At 33.5% G+C, this 19,236-nt stretch overlaps 3 protein-coding genes across 5 annotated transcripts; 1 reads left to right on the top strand and 2 right to left on the bottom strand.

Moving 5' to 3' along the window:
• LOC18592318 lies at window positions 301-3,134 on the bottom strand. Of its 2 annotated transcripts, XR_001929138.1 has the most exons (7): window positions 2,692-3,134; window positions 2,497-2,605; window positions 1,920-2,131; window positions 1,809-1,836; window positions 1,209-1,317; window positions 940-1,023; window positions 452-541 (listed from the first exon to the last, which is right to left on the bottom strand). XR_001929138.1 is itself a non-coding variant. In XM_007018973.2 (6 exons), the coding sequence occupies exons 1-6, from the start codon at window positions 2,959-2,961 to the stop codon at window positions 460-462; spliced, it is 810 nt and encodes a 269-aa protein (XP_007019035.2). In that variant the 5' UTR covers window positions 2,962-3,134; the 3' UTR covers window positions 301-459. The 2 variants fall into 2 exon arrangements, 1 of the variants encoding a protein (XP_007019035.2); XM_007018973.2 differs by lacking the exon at window positions 940-1,023 and having other exon boundaries at window positions 301-541.
• Window positions 4,485-12,879, top strand: LOC18592317 (glutamic acid-rich protein). Of its 2 annotated transcripts, none has more exons than XM_007018971.2 (9): window positions 4,485-4,868; window positions 5,148-5,253; window positions 6,483-6,790; window positions 6,953-7,058; window positions 7,151-7,561; window positions 7,651-7,727; window positions 7,812-7,936; window positions 11,146-11,403; window positions 12,535-12,879. In XM_007018971.2, exons 1-9 carry the CDS (start codon window positions 4,726-4,728, stop codon window positions 12,555-12,557), a joined length of 1,557 nt encoding a protein of 518 aa, XP_007019033.2. In that variant the 5' UTR covers window positions 4,485-4,725; the 3' UTR covers window positions 12,558-12,879. The 2 variants fall into 2 exon arrangements, with proteins under 2 accessions (XP_007019033.2, XP_007019032.2); XM_007018970.2 differs by having other exon boundaries at window positions 7,151-7,567.
• LOC18592316 (WAT1-related protein At1g21890) lies at window positions 13,401-16,226 on the bottom strand. Its single transcript, XM_007018968.2, has 7 exons — window positions 15,925-16,226; window positions 15,751-15,813; window positions 15,060-15,176; window positions 14,438-14,675; window positions 14,174-14,332; window positions 13,907-14,058; window positions 13,401-13,776 (listed from the first exon to the last, which is right to left on the bottom strand). The coding sequence occupies exons 1-7, from the start codon at window positions 16,134-16,136 to the stop codon at window positions 13,566-13,568; spliced, it is 1,152 nt and encodes a 383-aa protein (XP_007019030.1). The 5' UTR covers window positions 16,137-16,226; the 3' UTR covers window positions 13,401-13,565.

Here is a 19,236-nt window from a genome sequence, read left to right as displayed (position 1 = left end):
ATCTCAGGTGATCACAAAATGCACATGATTTTGAGGCAGTAACTCTGACAGATGCTGATAAAATGATTACAGATGGGAATTGCCTTAGTTGTTGATCATCTACATTATAAGGAACCATCCAGGATGGTCCAGATAGTTAGTATACCATTTCCAATTATGCCAATCTCTCATACTCGGTCATCTACATTATGTTTGTGGAGGCGATGCATCAGCTGACCAATTTTGTGATGATCATGAATGTCTCCCAACCAAACATCTTGATCATCTTTCCTTCTACAAGTGAATATGAGCAGCAGAGCATGGGGTGAATCAATCCAATTATCCATTAAAGGCGTGGTACCAATTCAAACGTATTTACAATATTTACATTTACACCAACAATGACTTAACAAATTAAGCAAGAATCCCCAAGCACTAATATAGTTAAACAGACTTTTTCTCTGCCATACAGCAATCAATTCATAGAGCCCTCATTACAACTTTGCTGGATGTGTTGATGCCCATTGCAGCAAGTTTCAGTACAGTACGTGTCCTATATAACCTGTCCATGTCAAAGAGAAATTGATATGTTAATTCATTAGATTAAAGATTACATTTGAACACAGCTAATACCTAGCCCACCGTGCTTGAATTCTCAATGCCAAATCTAAAAGCACTCTTTCAGTTACCAAAATCTTCCACAAGACTCAAGATATGCAACTTTAGAGTACAAAGAATTACAGTTTCCAATCTTTAAATGTTTTGGTCCCCAATGCAAACATTGGGTTCTATAATATGGTACAATAGGCTATAAGTTTGTCTAAAATTTCCAAATGATTCTACAGGAACTTAAGAAGTTTACATATTCCGAAGATGTATAAAAGGTATAATTGTTTCAATTAATAACAATCCCTCTTATGCTTAAAAGGATGTTGTGTGGGTGGGGGGAGCCATTTATACCTTTCAGCCAGCTAATAGAGAAGCAGGCTCCATTAATCTTTAGTACTGATCTAATCCTACATGCAAATCTTGGACTTTGATATCCTAGAAAGGGAGTACGCATTGTCACTAGGATCAAAGGCCAATGGTGTACAAAAAGATATATCAGCATGCTTGGCCTCTCAAGCAAAAACAACATCCATGCCATTCTTTTTGACCTTGAGGTATGAAAGGAGACTGACAAATACAAAAGGCAAAGAAACAATACTAGAAGGAACAGTGAAACAGACCCAGCCAGTGCAAGACCCCAGGTTGACAAGGCATAGAACAATTTTCCAGCATGCCAAATGCCCAAAACCTTTTCCAATTTGCTGACACCACCTAATGCTTTCAGCAGAGCTGCACATAAACTCACCACAATAAGTAACACAATTTAATATTCAATTGAATACAAGAACGAGGGACAAAAGCAAGATAATTAGTTATAAAACCAGTGGAGGATAACACTCTGCTCAAATTCACCAGCGAGAGATTTTGAAATGTCAGGGCAACAGACACATAAAACAGAAAACACCTTTTCAGGTGTATAAACATCAAGGTTACCAGACATGAAAAATGGATGACACATCTAGAATTAAATGCATGGAATTTATTACATGCACAGCTGCCCATCTTCTACTATATAGGTTAATGATGGAGTAAATTGTAATCAATTTCCTTTTTATCAAAAGAATGAAACTGCAATATATAGCATTAAACATCAGGAAGATTTAGCCGGTCATCATGACAAAAAAGGTAACCATACCAGGGAAAATAAATTATCTAGCATAAATCTATCAGACTACAGGTACTTAGGTAGTAAAGTCAGATGAATTAAGCAGCAAACTCACTTTTCTGCAGTTCTTCTGGTGTCAAAGTCTGCAATACCAAGATAAAAAAACAAAAATGAGAATTCGGCATATGAAGTATATCTGAAAAAAATCAGATCAGTAGCTACAAACCTGAGCTTTAGGGTTGGACAAAATGCATTTAGCCATAAAGTTAGCGACCCCATCCACAACATGCTCCTCACTAACAACAATGTAATTCTCATCATCAATTCCACTCCACTCTTCAACATTGCTTGGAACCATTTCATCAGTTACCCATACCCACCAACTCGGCTCCTTTTGGTCAACGTTTATCAGAATTTCAGCTGAATGCATATCATCCCCTAAGACAAAAACAAACAAAAAAAAAAAATCATATCAACTAATCAAGTGATTTACACATTCTTATCATAAAAGGAAAAAACTATTTGCCCAAACATTCTATTATCCCAGCTATGCATCCCACCTGAAACTGTAACAATTTATTAGTCTAATAATGAATTTCTAGATGCACTCATAGATTGGTAGACTCCATCCTTAATTCATCTAAACTATCTGTCACATCAGCAAGTTTAATTAGTTTTTTTTTTTTTAATCAGCAAGTGCAATTAGTTGATACAGAAATGATGCGACAACAAGTAACATTACCCTGACATAAACTAATAGATTACGCGATTAAAATCAATGAAAGGATTTAGTATATAAGAACCTGTAGCTTCCTTGAATGGAAACTCAACTTGGGTATTGGATTCGTTAAGAGATTTGAGTCGGGTCAAAAAATCTTTAGAATCCACGGTAGATACCAACCGAGCATAGAGCTGCAATTAATTACATAATTAGGTTCCAGAAATTAGAAAACAAAAATCAAACAAATAAACAAAACAAAATTACGGAATTTACGTACGTCTGGAGGACAATCGTTCAATACAGCAGGAGATTCAGATAGATTGTTGAGGAGTTTTAGGTTTTGTTCGAGAAGATTCCTGAGACGTCGATTTTCGGATTTTAGGGTTTCCAATTCTTTTTCGAGCTTGGAATCGTCATGGTTTTCGGGGGAATCATCGTCGTGTTGGTGGTGGTGGTGGTGGTGGTGGCAACATTCCATGGCGGTCCACGCGACGTCGGCGACTTCAAGGACCGTCTTGGCAACCTCCACAGCTCCATGGCCGCCCATTGTTCTTCGAGGGGAAACCCTAAAATACTGAACCTTTTCTGGCGGGTTTGGATTTGGGGATGATAATGATTTGAAGACGAAGAGATAGTTGTTGTTTCACGTTTGCGTGTCCGACAGTGGTGTGTGACCGTGATCCGCTTTTGTTTAATGTTGTCACTTTGCGAGATTATGTGGACTACCCCTTCAATTATTGCTTCATACTATTTTCTTTTTTAAAAAATAATTTTTAGAGTTATTTATGCTTTATCACATTTTTACCTTTATTTCTTCTTTAATATTCCTGTTGCTTACATTTCCAACATAAAATGGATTAGATATATTTATATTTATACATATGTTATTTGTCTATGAATATAAAAATTATCATTTAAGTGAAAATAAAACAATAAATTCTTACAAAAAAAACCAATAAATAAATTTTAATCATGATACATTAAATTCCTTAAGGATATATGATTATGAATAGAAGTGATATAAGTAAATGTATTTCTTTCCATTTTTATTAAGTATTTGTTATTTTTTAGATTTTTTACTTGAATCCTATTATATGATAAGGTATTTGAATTTTATAAATACTTGATTAAATTTTGAAATTGTTATTTAAATTTGTATTTGAATATTTCAAACACCGCTTATTAAATACTCAAACTCATTAAATATTTTATTAAAATAAATTTAAAATTAATTTTATGTATATTATTAATGTTAATTAAAAAAATTAAAAATAAAAATATATTTAAAATAATATATCAAAATATTATATATAAAACTAAATTTTAATATTAAAAATTATTATTTATAATCAAATTTAAATAATAGATATTTTAAAATTATTATCTGAACCCTTAATAGATAATAATATTACTACTTAAACCCATTATACGATATTTTAATTTTACTAAATTAAATCAGACAATGAGAATATCCCATTGCAAAGTATGTAAATCCATCCTTAAAGTGTGATGTGTTTGTGAACTATGATTGTCACTTTGCATTGCATGTGGAACCCAATTATTTCTTTATTAAAACAGATCTTTCCCAGCTATTCTAATTTTAAGGTGATAATTTAAGTAACGAAATTATGGAAATTGAAATGAACTTGAGAATAGATAAAATAGGTTTACATGTGCTTTTCTTTTTTATATAAATTTTTTTGATAAGTATATATATATAAGTAAAAAAAGATTGAGAGTTAAATGCAAAAAATTTTATAATAATAAATTATTAATAACATTTGATTTGATAATAATTTAGGTATTTCATCGTATTGTATTATATATTTTTGATTAAATATGATGTAATATATTGATTTAGATCGTAATATATGTATTAAAAATATAAAAATAAAAATTTTTATACCATTTGATTCAGTAATTATATATTATGTCAGTTCGAAAAACAGAATTTGAAAGCGCTCTCAAGAAGAAATAACATTATTTTCCAATTAAAAAAATACAAACAATTATTTTAAATAATGGGAAAAAGGAGAAATACAATGATGTCACGCAAGAAAAAAGGTGTCTACGCATATGCTCAGAATAACTTTCGTACTTACGAACGTTTCTCCAAAGTCAAATCCCCTTGTGTTAGGAGATCTACGGCATTGACAAAATTTGAACCTTCACACTGGTTTTATCATTCTACACCCGGCTACAACGTATCAATTCCTTCTCCCCTTTTTTCCACTTCCCCCTTATATCAAGGTTTTAGCACAGTCTCTTTCTCTCTCTAAACCAGTACGAGTTCTGAAACCTCCATCGACAAATGGCAGAGGAGGTGGACGATAGCCTGGCACCAGAAACCGACGCCAAGGAGGCGGTGGAACCGACGGCGGCGTCGGAGGATATCGAGTCACGAATTACCACAGCCATGCGCTCTCGTGTTGGCCACTTCAAGGAACAAGCCGAGTACACGCACTCTCTCTCTGGCTCTTGGTTCTTTATACACTCCATAAATAGGCTTTCGATTTCGAATTCACAAGTTTGTGAAATTCGCTTTTCTGGTGAATTAAAGACTCGAATTCTAGGGATTTTTTAGGTGTTTTGGGCTGGTATTTTAAGGGTTTTATTTGAATTATTCTGAATAATGTGAATATCGAGTATATTATTGGAATATTTGTTTTAGTTTTAAGCTTGTTTTACTTGATCGTTTCGTTTAGTTTGATTTTTGTTTTCTTTGTTGGTAAGTTCGTTAACATTCGAGGGAGTTCGAAGATTGTTAGAGAAAGACTTGGGGTTAGAGACGTTTGCATTGGATGTTCACAAGAGATTCGTCAAGCAATGCCTGCTAAAGGTACCCTTTTATTTTTGGTTTTTTTTTTCTAAATATCGGAATTTCTTCTCTGCCACTTTTATTTATTTTTTTGATAAGATGCTTTTTCTTATTTATGCTTCATGTAAGTTTGGTCATACTTTTGCTACTTGCTTTTCACTTCTAAAAGCAAAATGTGAGTTTTAGATACAAAAGCCTATACTATTTTCGGAAAATTAAAAATTAAAAAGTGTATTTTTTTATTGGAAAATGCATGATTTTAGTTTTCCATTGAACGGTCATGTTATAATTGGTATTGTTATTAAGTATGCTTTATTTATTTATTTAGGTGTTGTTTGATAAACTGAAAAAAAATTAGCATTGAAAAATTAAGTACTCATATGAAAGGTTTTTGGTATGCTGCAAAGAATTAATGTTGAGTAGATTTTTTTATTAAGTATTTTGTAGAAGAGAGATTTTGTTAAAGTTAAAAAGAAAAGAATAAATGGTTTGAAGAAAAAAAATATAAGGTTAATGTAATTAAATAACAAATTTTTTCTAAAACAAAATTGAATAAATATAGCTAAAAGCTACTTAAGATTTTCAACACTTTTTCATTGAAAATCTTCCATTAAGTGGTTTCTCAAAATGAATCATCAAATGCATTGCAAAAAATTAAATCATTGAAAATTTTAATTTTCAATCGTTTATCAAACACACCTTAAATTTTTTCTATTTGCTGCTAGAGTGAAAAGGTAAAATGTGCAATTGGATACAAAATGCATGATTTTGCTTTTATATGAAATAATTATGTTAGAATTGATGTTACATTTTATTCATTTGTATATTTACTATCAATCATGATTTTGCTTTTACTTCATTATTATAATAATTTTGAGTGCCTAAGAGGTAACTAGACTTTGTTTTTTCTACTATTCTTTACTTGATATTTGATAGAATATTCTGCAATTTCTATCCCTAGTTTTATGAAATAATGATGTCTTCTGTTTTTAAAGTTTCTATGGACTTACAAGACCACGTGGGTTAGAGAAAATTATTGATGGACTGGCCTACTAGTTTGGGATAGAGCTTTAGTTGATTCGGGTATGATAGAAGTCACAAATTTTGTTGCTGCTGGTGTACTTCGATATTAATAATGTTATATAAGGAATGGAGGCATTGCAATGTGAATGCTTACTTGAAAGGTTATATTTCATTTTCTCAGTTCACTTTTTACCTGATCAATATGTTTTATCCATTGTTTATTACAGTGCCTAGATGGTGGTGATGATGATGATGCCCCCAAGAGTTCTGGTGAAACTGGGGAGAAAAACTTAAGTACAACCACTGAAGTAACAGAATCACCAAAAGGAAGACAATCAAAGAAAGATGTAAAGGAAGCTTTCTCTGAAGATGAGGAGAAATTGGAAGACTCTCCGGTTTTGGGCCTTTTGACTGGACACAAGACTACAAAAACAGAAACCATGGAAACTGAGACTAAAGAAAATAAAGATGTTTTTGAGAGTACAATAAAGAAAGCGATAAAAAAAAGAGCTTCTTATGTTGAAGCTAATTCGGAGTAAGCTGCTAAAATGTTGGATTGGTGGTTGTTAGTCATAATAAAATTGCTTGTGCATCATGTTGCATCGGATTGCTTTATATGCTATCTTCTTCTAGTGCTTATGGGAAACTAGGTCTTACATTAAATCATTTCTTTTCTGTTGATCTTTTGATATTTCAGAAAAGTCACAATGGCTGGTCTTCGTCGGCTTTTGGAGGAAGATCTTAAACTTGATAAGGATACACTCGATCCATACAAGAAGTTCATAACTGAACAATTAGATGAGGTGGGCATAATTTTTTTGTGAGAAGCCAATTTAGCTTCCTAAAGTATTATGTGCATCATATATTTCTTGTGATTTTCTCTGTTGATTACCAGGTATTAAAGTCTCGCGAAGTTTCTGCACCTGCAAGTGTGGTTAAGAAAAACAATCTGAAGAAAAATTCTCAGAGCAAAGCCTCTAAAAAGGCCAGCAAGAAATTGAGTTCTGCTTCATCAGGAAGCGAGAGTGATGAAGAAGAGGGAGAGGAAGAGGAAGATGAAGATGAAGATGAAGATGAAGATGAAGAAGAAGAAGAAGAAGTGAAACCCAAAAAGAAGATCAGTGCGAAAGGGAAGATTAAGAACTCTGAAGGTCTTAAAAAACGGAAAATACCTAAAAAAGAGGCAGAGATGCCTAGCAAGAAGAGAAGCAAGCATGCAGAATCGATTTCAGATGACAATAGTGATGCAGAAGACAGTGGGAGTGTCTCAGATGATAATCGCTCTCGATCTTCTGCTGCAAAAGCGGTGAAGGTCTTACTTCCTATGGTTCATTTTCTGTCCAAAATCTATGTTCTGATAAAGTAACGTTTTATAATCTTATTACTGATGTGCAGAGAAAAGAAACTTCCACTCCAGTATATGGGAAACATGTGGAACATCTGAAGTCAGTTATCAAATCATGTGGGATGAGGTTTTGCTTCACTGACCTTTTGTGAATCTTGATCTTTGTCAAGGTTGACCATAAGTGTATTCTTATTACTTATTTTATTTACAGTGTTCCTCCCGCGATCTACAAGAGAGTCAAACAGGTACCTGAGAATAACCGTGAAGCCCAACTCATAAAGGAACTAGAGGAGATTCTTTCTAAAGAAGGATTGTCTTCAAATCCTTCTGAAAAGGGTCAGGATTCTAACCTCTATACAACTGTTGATGGTTACTTTCATTTAGGAAGTTGATCTTGTTTGGAAGGATCTTTGTCACTGGAATAAATGGTATAAAGTTTTGTCATATCATTAATAAGCTCTTTAATGCTTAGATAAAATGTTAGAAAGGGGGGAAAAGTTTTTTAGCCGAGTTTTTCATCTCATTGTTTATAGAGGCCTTCACCATCCTTGGGTAGGGATGATGATAACGACCGTTTATTAGTAGAGTATTGATACCTATGTGAAAATGAGTTAATGAGTGCATGCCTTTTTTTTTTTTCTCATATTATCTTTTATGGGGAACTTACTTAATCTTTGATGTAGTCGGAAGGTTTAGGGCAATTAGAACTCAACGATTAGGCTTGAATGGGTTTGATAGTGTTTGGAACAATAGAAAGATAATTGGGTTTTAAAGAAATATCTTGAATAAAAATTCAGAATAAACAAAGATGATAATAATAATCCTCTATCTAGGTTCACCTATTTATAATAGCTAAGATAAATCTTAATCAAATAGTAATCCTAATCTTAAATAAAGACGTAAAGTACTAAAATTCTAACAAAGATAGGAAAAAGAATCTCAAACTAAATAAAATAAAGAAAGTAAAATCCTAAGCTAACGAAAATACTAAATAAAATAGAATTCTTGATGCGCCTGTATCAGTCCCCTCAGGTTAGAAAAAAACTCGGTTCCGACGTGTAGGCCTTAACATACTCCTCATAGATGTCTGGATTTACTTATTTCAATTCCTCTTCGTTACTACCTTCAGCTTCAAAATTTTCAGCAGATAAATAGCCAACAATTTTGTTACTTGTGGGGCTTGAAGTTGTCAATTGTTTAGCCTTTTCTTTAAGAGGATATAAAGTATACCTCTTGTTGTCCTTGTTGAAGGAATAGGTATTTGGCTTCGTATTATGATCCATATCATGATCATACAACCAAGGTCTACCGATAAGAATATGACCAACATCTATTGGCAAAACATCACAGAAAGCCTCATTATCCAAGTTACCTCTAATAGTGAATTTCATCAAACATTGAGTAGTTACCGGTAGCCCATGTCCTTACTTTAGCCACCTAATCTTGTAAGGATGAGGTTGTTTGCTTGCAGGAAGTTTCAATTTGTTTACTACCTCTTTGAAATAATATTTTACATGCTTTCTCCATCAATAACGAGATCACACACTTTACCTTCACAAACAACATGTGTACGAAAAGAACTTCGCCGCCTCCAATCTTTTGCTTCTTCATTGATCGTTGTAGTCATCACTCTTCGTACCACCAAGGACTCATCTTGTACATGATACACATCAATTTTCTTTATTTTCTCATCATATTTATCATAAATGGGTTCTAATTCCTCCCTAAATGTTGCTAAGTTCACCCTTCTTTGTGGGCAACCAAAAGAAGTGTCCTTTCTCCTCACAAGTAAAATATCGAATATGAGAATTGTTGCCTCTTTTATTTGTAGAAGAACCAGAACTATTTTGTCCACCACAAGGCATTATACTCTTGCCTTTATCATTCTTTTCAACATTGGTTGCACCCGCATTAGTTTTATTGGTTGTGGTAGCCTCTCGATAATTTTTGTTGGGATGTTTGGTAACCTTGTCTTGCTCTAGAATCGTTTTGCCAATCGGTGCCATATAAAGGTTCTAGCACCATAGCGTGAAACTCGTTTTTTCGCTGTTAAAGCATATTGACAAGCATCTTCAATATTGTATAAACGAACTACTCCCATCTCGTCTCTAATAGAATGATCCAAACCAGCTAGATAACGAGAAATAATTTGTTCGTTACTCTCTGTTAATCCAACTCGAATTGATAGGTTATTAAACTCCGATGTATATTCATCAATGGTCATGTTATTTTGTTTCAAATAATGAAACTTTTTATATAATTTCATAGTATAATCAACCGATAAAAATTGCTTTTATAATTTACTTTTCATGTGCTCCTAAGTGTTGATTTTAAGCTTCCCTTGTCGTGCACGTTACTCTTCAACTCTCTTCTACCATTGAAGTGCAATACCCTTCAATTTCAGCTTTACAAATAACAGTTTTTGATTTTTTACCATGGGTTTTCATTCAAAGTAATTTTTCAAACTGGCTTTTTAATCCAAATAATCCTCTGCATGAAACTTCCCATGAAAATCAACTACTTCAACTTGATTCCTTCACCATTTAAACCAAGGGCATGTAGTAACCGGCCCTCCAATCCAACTCTTGCCGCTTGATTTGCGGGTCCATCTTCATGAGAGGGGTTCTCGTTCTCAAAGTTATCATCCTCCTCAAGATCTTGAATCTCAAGGGGTTGTGGTCACCTTTCGGATTTTCCATTCGGACTCCCACTGGTTCCTGACGCTGCTAGGCTTGCACAATCCAGGTCAAGTCATCAATCATTCTCTGCATCTCTGCCAACTCAGCTTGTTGGGGCTGATTTCCTCTACCTCTACCTCGACCAATGATAGTCTCCTAGCTAAAAATCTTTGTAGGATAGTAGGATTGTTTGCTCTGATACCATTTGATGTAACTGGAAGGTTTAGGGCAATTAGAACTCAACAATTAAGCTTGAATGGGTTTGATTGTGTTTGAAACAATAGAAAGATAATTGAGTTCTAAAAAACCTCTTGAATAAAAATTCAGAATAAACAAAAGATAATAATAATCCTCTATCTAGGATCATCTATTTATAATAATTAAGATGAATCTTAATCAAATAGTAATCTTAATCCTAAATAGACTTAAAGTACTAAAATTCTAATAAAGATAGGAAAAAGAATTTCAAACTAAATAAAATACAAAAATAAAATCCTAAGCTAACGAAAATACTAAATAAAATAGAATTCTTGATGTGCCTGCATCAATCTTACTATTCATTGTTTGGTTGAAAATTTCTATGGTCGTGTACTTAGAAGGCTTGATGACATTTGCTTCAGATGTAATAGGAAATTTTTAATGATGGGGTATACATCATTTATCTACAAGTTGATTGCTGGTTTTTAGTATTAGATAGGAAAATCTATAAAATTTACACGGGATTGCAGAGAGTTCCACTCACACCTTACACCAAGTTGAATGCACTATGATTCACAGCTTGTGGGTTTTATCGCCATCATTGTCATCATATTCTTCTACACTTTTTTCTCCAATTCTATTAATAATAGGAGTATTTTAAATTCTTAGAAATCAAGGAAGTCAGGAAGAGAAAAGAAAGAGCAAAAGAACTAGAAGGGATTGACACGAGTAATATTGTGTTAAGTTCACGTAGAAGGTCTACTACCAGTTTTGTTGCTCCACCGAAGCCCAAAATACCAGATGCAAGTGATGATGATGAAAGTGAAGAAAGTGACGACAATGACGATGACGATGACGGTGATGAAGATAATGATGATGAAGACGGCGGTGACGAAGGCAACAGCCAAAGTGAAGGATCAGATGAAGGTGAGTATGAGGATTTGTTTGTTCACTTTGTTATAAAGTTGGGTAAAATACAGACTCTTTTAAGTTTTGATCGAAATTACACGATGGTTTGTTAGTTTTTGAAATGGATACTTCGCTTTAAAAAAAGTCCGGCTGTTAATCAACCGGTAGTATTTCTGTTAACTTGTTGACGTGGCTAGGATAAAAAGATAATTTTACTCTTGATTAATTTTTATAATTATAATTATATAATTTTATTATTATTTTTTATTAATTAAAAAAAAAGGCTCCCCATTGGAGAGCACCGGAGCTCCCCTCCCTAGTAGGTGCTCCCCCTTCTTGGGATGTTGGGGAGCACTTCTTGGGCCAATTTTTTTTATAATAATTTTTAAAAATACAATAATAATTTTTAAATTAATAAAAAAAAGGCATTTAAGTCTTTTCATTATTTCTACTAATGGTGTTTGTAGTTTTGGGACGAAATGTTTATTTCGAAAACTAATGGAATTCCGTGTAATTTCGATCAAAACTTAGAAGGGTCAAGGTATTTTACCTTATAAAGTTTTATCAATTATCTTAAGAGCTGTCAATATGGGGAACTTGAGCTATGAGAATATAGATCTTTGTGATTTTTGGTGCTTGTACCCTGTGATCTGAGTAGATTCTTTGTCCCCATGAGAAAGGATCTTGTCAATAGTTTGTATGGGTTCAATGATATATAAATTTATCTCTCAGCCAACTTATGGATTATTGTCTCTTTGCCAGTTTGCATAGTACATTTCTTTTGGTGCATCTGAGCAGGGATAGGAGATTCAAACCTTAGTTTATGTAGTACTTTGGGAATCTATGATTGCACAACTGGGCATGTGAAGGGTTTGTGACAGTTTTCTTAAGTGAGGCAATTCAGTACCATACGAACACACACAATATTTATTACTGTCATATATGTGGTCATAGAAAAGCTATGGAATGTGAAATGGAGCCGTTTAGTAGTGTAGTATCAGAGCATTACTGACTCATCCAAATCTCTGGAAGTGAAACCAGAACATGCAGCAAAAATCATTTCTTTAGTAACTATTAGTTAGATAGTGGCTTGCTTGTTGTAAGCTATTGTGTGTGTTCTCTTACATGATGTGTACTTAATTTTTGCAGAAGCAGATGAAGACAGTGACTGAATCCTGCACAAGCTATACTTGCAACGTGATGGCTGGTTCATTGACTGTTTTAAGCATGATGCTGTATTATGTATCTCAATTTTTAATTTCTTACTAATATTTTCTGTTTTTTATTTGGTGTGGGAATAGATAGTCACTTGATAGAATGGATGACAGTCGATAGAGAAATTTGCTTTTATCTTTGTTAAATAGGATGTCTTATATTGTTGACTAATGTAGGGGCTTAGTTCCTCTTTCTTAGAAAGTTAAATTTTATTTTAAGTTAATGCCATTATTGCATTTGGTTTTAAATGCGAGAAAGGCATGTGCTGCTTTTATCCCCTGATTTAGGCTACCACCTTTAGAAGCTACTGTTTTTTAAGGAAAGAGGTTGCTTCGCCTTGCTTTTCTCCATTGATCTCTGGTCCATTTCCTGCCTTGTTCCCTCTGCTGACGATGCTTCATGGCGGTCTCTAGAAAATCGATTGTTTTTCATTCATTTCCCATGCAAATTTGTGTTGATAGGCAGAAGTGTTCATTAGAGGCAGAATTTGCAAGATAAAATAGCCATCTCTCTGCAACATGTGTCAGTCTATTTATCTCTAAATTAAGACGTTTGAGGTCATGATTTTGCACTTCGAAGTATAAATTCGCACCACTATAATAAACCATAATCTCATTTCTTATGAAATTTTGTTTAGAAAGTTACACTGCACCCGAAGTTTCATTGTGGGGGGTAAGCTCTAATGGATTATTGTGTGATTTATGAATAACGTTGGACGTGCATGGTTCTTCAAACCTTGCTAGATATTGAACTCTGTGCTTTAATATGCTGCAGCAACCGCTGAGTGAAAATAAGTATAGTAGAGTGAAGAACCATTCGACTTCAAAAGCTTTAATATTGACAGGTTAAAGCCCGACAATTAGTTTATTCTTTAATAAAAACTCTCAGACAGAAACAAAAGATATCAAATGACTTAATAGCTTGAAAACTCCTCTGCAAATTTCAAAAAATTTACAGTATGCTTGTCATGTTTCTCGAGTTGCTGGATTCTCTGTTGGGATCTTCAAAATTCTAGCAGGTCCCTCGATGCTATCTTCAATGTCAATTGATTTAGCACTGTCAGTGATTGGCAATTCTTGCAGTTTACCTTCGTCCGTTGTTGAGTTTTGCTGATCTTTGCTTTTGCCCCACAGGACAGTGTAAAGTCCACAGATTATGATAACGGTTCCTATTATGCTGAAACCACCAGCACAAAGGAAGCAAGAGATATAAACAATTGAGCGTTTTTATTTTATTATATGTATGAATTAGCAAAGGCAAATTATGCAGTGCAGGGGAAATTGAAGGTGTAATCCTATAGTAATACCTTCCAAGGTGAACTTTCTCTGCTAAAAGGAATGATCCTAGAGCTGCAGTGATGATCATGCAAAGTGGACTGAAGGCTGTAACGAAAACTGGGCCTTGTTCCCTGAGCACAACTCCTTGTGCGTAATAGGCGATCCCAGAACAAACCACTCCCTGAGTAATCACAAGTTTTAGAATGTCAAGAACATTCATGCCTGTTGCTGGTCTTTATTAGTATTATCTTTTTAGTTTAAATTTATTGTTTTTTAGCCTTTCCTCTGGCACTTACAGAATAAACAGCAGCTAGCAAGCTTGCGTCCCAGCCAATTTTCCAGGCGTTCATGTCTCTTTCCACCGCAAATGACACTGCCGCACCTCCTATGGTGCCAATAAAGCATATCAGAGCTGTAAGAGAGAGCTCTGCTGGGTACATCCTCAATGTAAATGACTGAAAACAAAATCACCACAAACCCCAAGTTAGTACAAGCGATGAGCATTTTTAAGATATTGACAAAATCAATGTTTAATGTGTATATATTATATGTATACTCACTTGCAATATGTAAAAACCTGACCAGCCCCAGCATCTGGCTAGGAGCATTAGTGTTCCGGCAACCCAATGCTTAGCCTCAGCTGCGTTGGTGGCACCGTGGTGGCCTCCTCCTTGCAGCTTTATAAAATTGATTGCAGGACCTTTGTACAGAGTCATGATAACTGCTCCAGGGACCATGATTACTGTTCCAATTATCTTGGCTATACTATGCACCTTCTTCAAGTTCACTCTCTCCAACCTATTGGACAAAGTTTGATGCTTGTGTTACTCCAATGATAGTTTCCAAAATTATTTGAAGTTATAATTTTAATTTACACAAAACTTGGTTGCAATAATTACATAAATATCATTGTAATTGACTTGGGGTAGCAATAGGTGTAGCGTGTGAATTAGCAAAGTGCAAATAAGGATATGACGATGTGGCAACTTCCAACTTAGGTGTTATTGGTTCGGTCTAATGTGGGGAGCTTACGTCAATCACATATATAGGCCCCACAGCTTTCCAGAGATTTGCTTGGCTCTTACGCATGCAAACTTTTCTTTTCACCCCTCATTTGCACGCTTATTATTGCGTTATGGTTATGGATGAAGTCAAATTGAAACCTCCAAATGAGACTGATACCTGAAAATCAATGCCATTACGAAGGTAATGGCAGGAAGCACATTCACGGTGGCAGAAGCTAGGGTTGCTGTCGTGTACTTCATCCCCAGATAGTACACGTTTTGATCAATCACTGGCCTGTTCATCATCACCAAAACCAACAATGAATATTGTTAATCATAGATATGCATACTGCCCGGTACAATATGTTAATGATATGTGATTCTTTCTGTATTTTATCTTCATACTATAAAGCTATCTTACCTTGATTATAAAGTTTAAATAATTCTCTTAACCCATGCAATTAGGCAAAAAGGTTGCTCAGTATTATGAACAAAAGAAACATGCATATATATATATATATATATATATATATATATATATATATATATGTAGGTGGAAACCTATAAATACTCTATACAAGGAAGTAAATGATCATCTGACCGTGGAAATATTTACGTGTTGTTGAGGGTATTTTATCCTTTGAATGAGGAGATTAGATAATGGGTAGTAATAAATATGGAAAGAGTTGATTGAATCAGGAAAGAAGATCCCAAACAGGGGTGTAAACAGGGTTTCCCCGGCTCTCTTCTTCGGGTTTCTAAGACAGAAATTAATGATTTCATATGCATGCAACGTATCCACATGTGGCCATGAAGTGCAACTCTGCATAAGTATGCATAAACCCCAGAAAAGTTGTTTGGAGCATTACTCTAGGAAACCGAGCACCAGGATTCTCAGGAAAACGGGCAGAGTTAGCTTTGGCCTTATTTTCCTGTATACAAAAAGAATTGAAATAAGCGACAGGTTTCATCGATTCAGTTACTCTAAGAAAAGAACTAGACAGAGTTGCCTGAAGATCAGAGACAGAGAGAGGGAGAGAGACCTTTCAAGAACTAGAGCGAAGGGTGCAATGACAATTGTTGCAACCAAATGACGATAAACAGCAAGAATGTAATGGTTCATTCCTTGCTGCAAAGAGAACATGGTGATAACGTACATCCCCGCGAATCCGAATTGGAGGAATATCATTGCTGAGTATGACTTCGCCCTGGTGAGCCCAACAGGAAACGTTCCGCTTTGCATTTTGTCTCCCATGTCTCAGTCCCTCCCTCTCACCTGTCCTAGCTTGCTCTCCCTTTCCTACTCTCTCTATATCAACTGCTTTCTCTTCGGATGCTGGCACTGACATGAGGCAAGGCTTCTTATAGGCAAGCAAAGATGACGGGGAGGATTGGGGCACCTAAAAGGCAAATGTAAAAGCAATGTTAAATGTGTCAAGCGCCTTAGCTGACACAGAGAGAGAGAGAGAGAGAGGACAAGACAAATAGGTTCCGGTGATTAAGGTAACAGTATTAGCAATTATACAATCATCTCTGAAATGGACACTTCAATTTTTAATCAGTAGTATTTTTTAATAAAATAACTAATCCGTATTCTATATATATNACAAGACAAATAGGTTCCGGTGATTAAGGTAACAGTATTAGCAATTATACAATCATCTCTGAAATGGACACTTCAATTTTTAATCAGTAGTATTTTTTAATAAAATAACTAATCCGTATTCTATATATATATATATAATTTAAGATTTAATGAATTTATATATACTAGATTACTATGAAATTAACCTACTATGAAAAAAAAACTCTAAAACTCTAAAACTCGAGAAAGTTCTTGGTAGAATTAAATTGATAGTGCAAATTGTGGCGACATGGAAACCACATAAACAAATTGTGCCCATTACCAATTTGCGATAATGATTTCCAGTCTATTATTTAAATGGTATTCATAATTGAAATTTGGGTTTTGAACAGGAAGGGGGAAGTCAAAGCTATCCCATCCAAACAAAGATAAGATGCCATATTTATAAATTCGTACTGTCAAAAAATTGTACAAAATCCGTACGAACCCTTACTCCAATTTCTAGATTCTCTTATCCACTGGGAAAAGGCATCCTCCCCACCCTCCACAATAAAGCTGATAGGTAGAATCCCATCCAGGGTTATAGAATATACTGCAAAGATAAATAAAAGAAAAGAAAGAACCAAGAGAGAGATAATGAGAGTTTATATTTGTTTTTGAGGGTAAGTGGGGATTCGAATCATTGGTGTCAAATGATAATGAGGTTTAGTGCTGTTGAAATGTGCATGCTAAATCATGTGGTTTGTTAAGAATGGGTGCTAACAAGAGTGGCCACCATTCAAATTCTTAAACCCCCTCCCCCCCCCCAAAAAAAAAAAGAAAAAGAACAGAAAGAAAAGGGTTTTCGTTTCATTTTAATTACTCATTCATCCCATTGGGTGAATTGAATTCACACTTGGAAGATACTATATACCTAATAGCACTTATCCAAGTAAAAAATTTGCTTCTGGAAGATATTGATGCTAATATAGTTTTATACGATTCATTTGGAACAAATTAGTTACAAGTTCTAATCATTAGAAAAATGGAGATATGTTTCTTTGGAAAGTATGAGAAAAAAAAAAAGAAAGAATATTTGGCAGGTACAACTTTTCTTTGTGGATAATTTTTAATTAGTGTTTATAAAAGAGATAAGTTAAGTTCAGATTAAGTTTATTCGATTTTTTTTAAAGTTAAGTTTGCACTCGGTTGGATTCGTTCATTTAACTCTTGTTTTATTATAAAAATATTAAATTTTTTATTTGAGATACATTTTAAAATAAAAATATTAACAAAATGTATTTTTATTAATATAATAATTTAAATAGGTGAAGTAGGACTCGAGCTAAGATTACATTCCCAAACTCAACTAAAAGCAAGATAGGCTCTAAGGTCTAGTTACATAACTCTCAAACACCTCTATTATTAATTCAAATTTTGCAATTTCAAACGTCAATTTTAAAAATTATATATAATTGTGTATTAATTTCCCAATCTAGCTTAGTCTTTACTTTGTTTACATCTATTGGCCTTAAACCAGAAAATTTGTACATATTCTCATCTTGGTGATGTCTTATTTATCTACTCATTGGATTTAGTTATAATTATACTAAAATCATTCATATTTAAGGTTTGTTTTAATATTTTCAATATGTTTAACAATTCTATATTAGAAGCACTCGAGCATTTAGCTTATTGGTTGGTACATAATCTCTCTACTTAAAGAGTAGAGTTCGAATCCCCATTCTTCTAATTATAAAAAAAAAAACAATTCAATATTAATCCCCATTCTTCTAATTATAAAAAAAAAACAATTCAATATTAAAAACCACTTAATATTTTCAATAAAAAGTGTTGAAAATCTTAAATAGCTAAAGGCAACTTAATATATTAAGGCAAATTTTGTTTAAGGAAAAAATTATTATTTAATTATATTAATCTTATATATTTCTTTTTAACCATTTATTCTTTCTTCTTCTTTTTTTTAAAGAATTATCAATGTAAATTACTTATAATATTATATTTTATTCTACAAAAGATTCAATAAATAGTCTACTCAACATTTAATGACATGCCAAACAATTTATATTTCATAAATTCAGTACTTTAGTTTTTCAGGATTAAAAATTCAATACTTAATTTTCCGATATTGAATATTTTTCCAATTTATCAAACCATACATTACTCTCACTTAATTGGGTTTAATAATAAAATAAATCAATCACGTTTAAATATATAATTGAGTTGTATCTACTAATTTGTTGAGTAAAAAAATAAATAAATTTCTCCCCCCCCTCAAAAAAAAAAAAGAAAACACTTTTTTGGAAGACTATATAATCTTGAATTTAATTGTATATTGGAAGACTATATAATCTATATTTTGGTTCCAAAGAGGAGTCAAAGACCCATAATGAGAAAATCATTTCAAATTAAGATTGCAAACCTTGTGGTTTTCACTATTATTATTCATCAAAACTATGCAAATTTCAGACAGTGGTAGACCCTTAATATAAAGTCAATGATTAAAAAAATTCACAGAAAAATCATCTACTTGCAGAATTAGATTTAATTTTGTTTCTTTTTTTTTTCAAAAAGGAATATATGCACATTAATGTACTTTGGGTGAAACTAATTAAATCATTATTCTCTACAAAGATGCAAAGAGCAATGCTGATTTACATGATTCTACTTTAGGAAGAAATTTAATCTTAAGGAGGAATCATATGGTTGCCCAAAAAGGAGAATAACCAAAGTTACTTTATTAAATAATTTAGCATCGAACGTTAATTAT

This window comes from Theobroma cacao, chromosome 8, assembly GCF_000208745.1.
Source record: "Theobroma cacao cultivar B97-61/B2 chromosome 8, Criollo_cocoa_genome_V2, whole genome shotgun sequence".
Taxonomy (NCBI): Eukaryota; Viridiplantae; Streptophyta; class Magnoliopsida; order Malvales; family Malvaceae; genus Theobroma; species Theobroma cacao.
The sequence above is the reverse complement of the archived record's forward strand: the minus strand, read 5'-3'. Positions and strand labels throughout refer to the sequence as shown.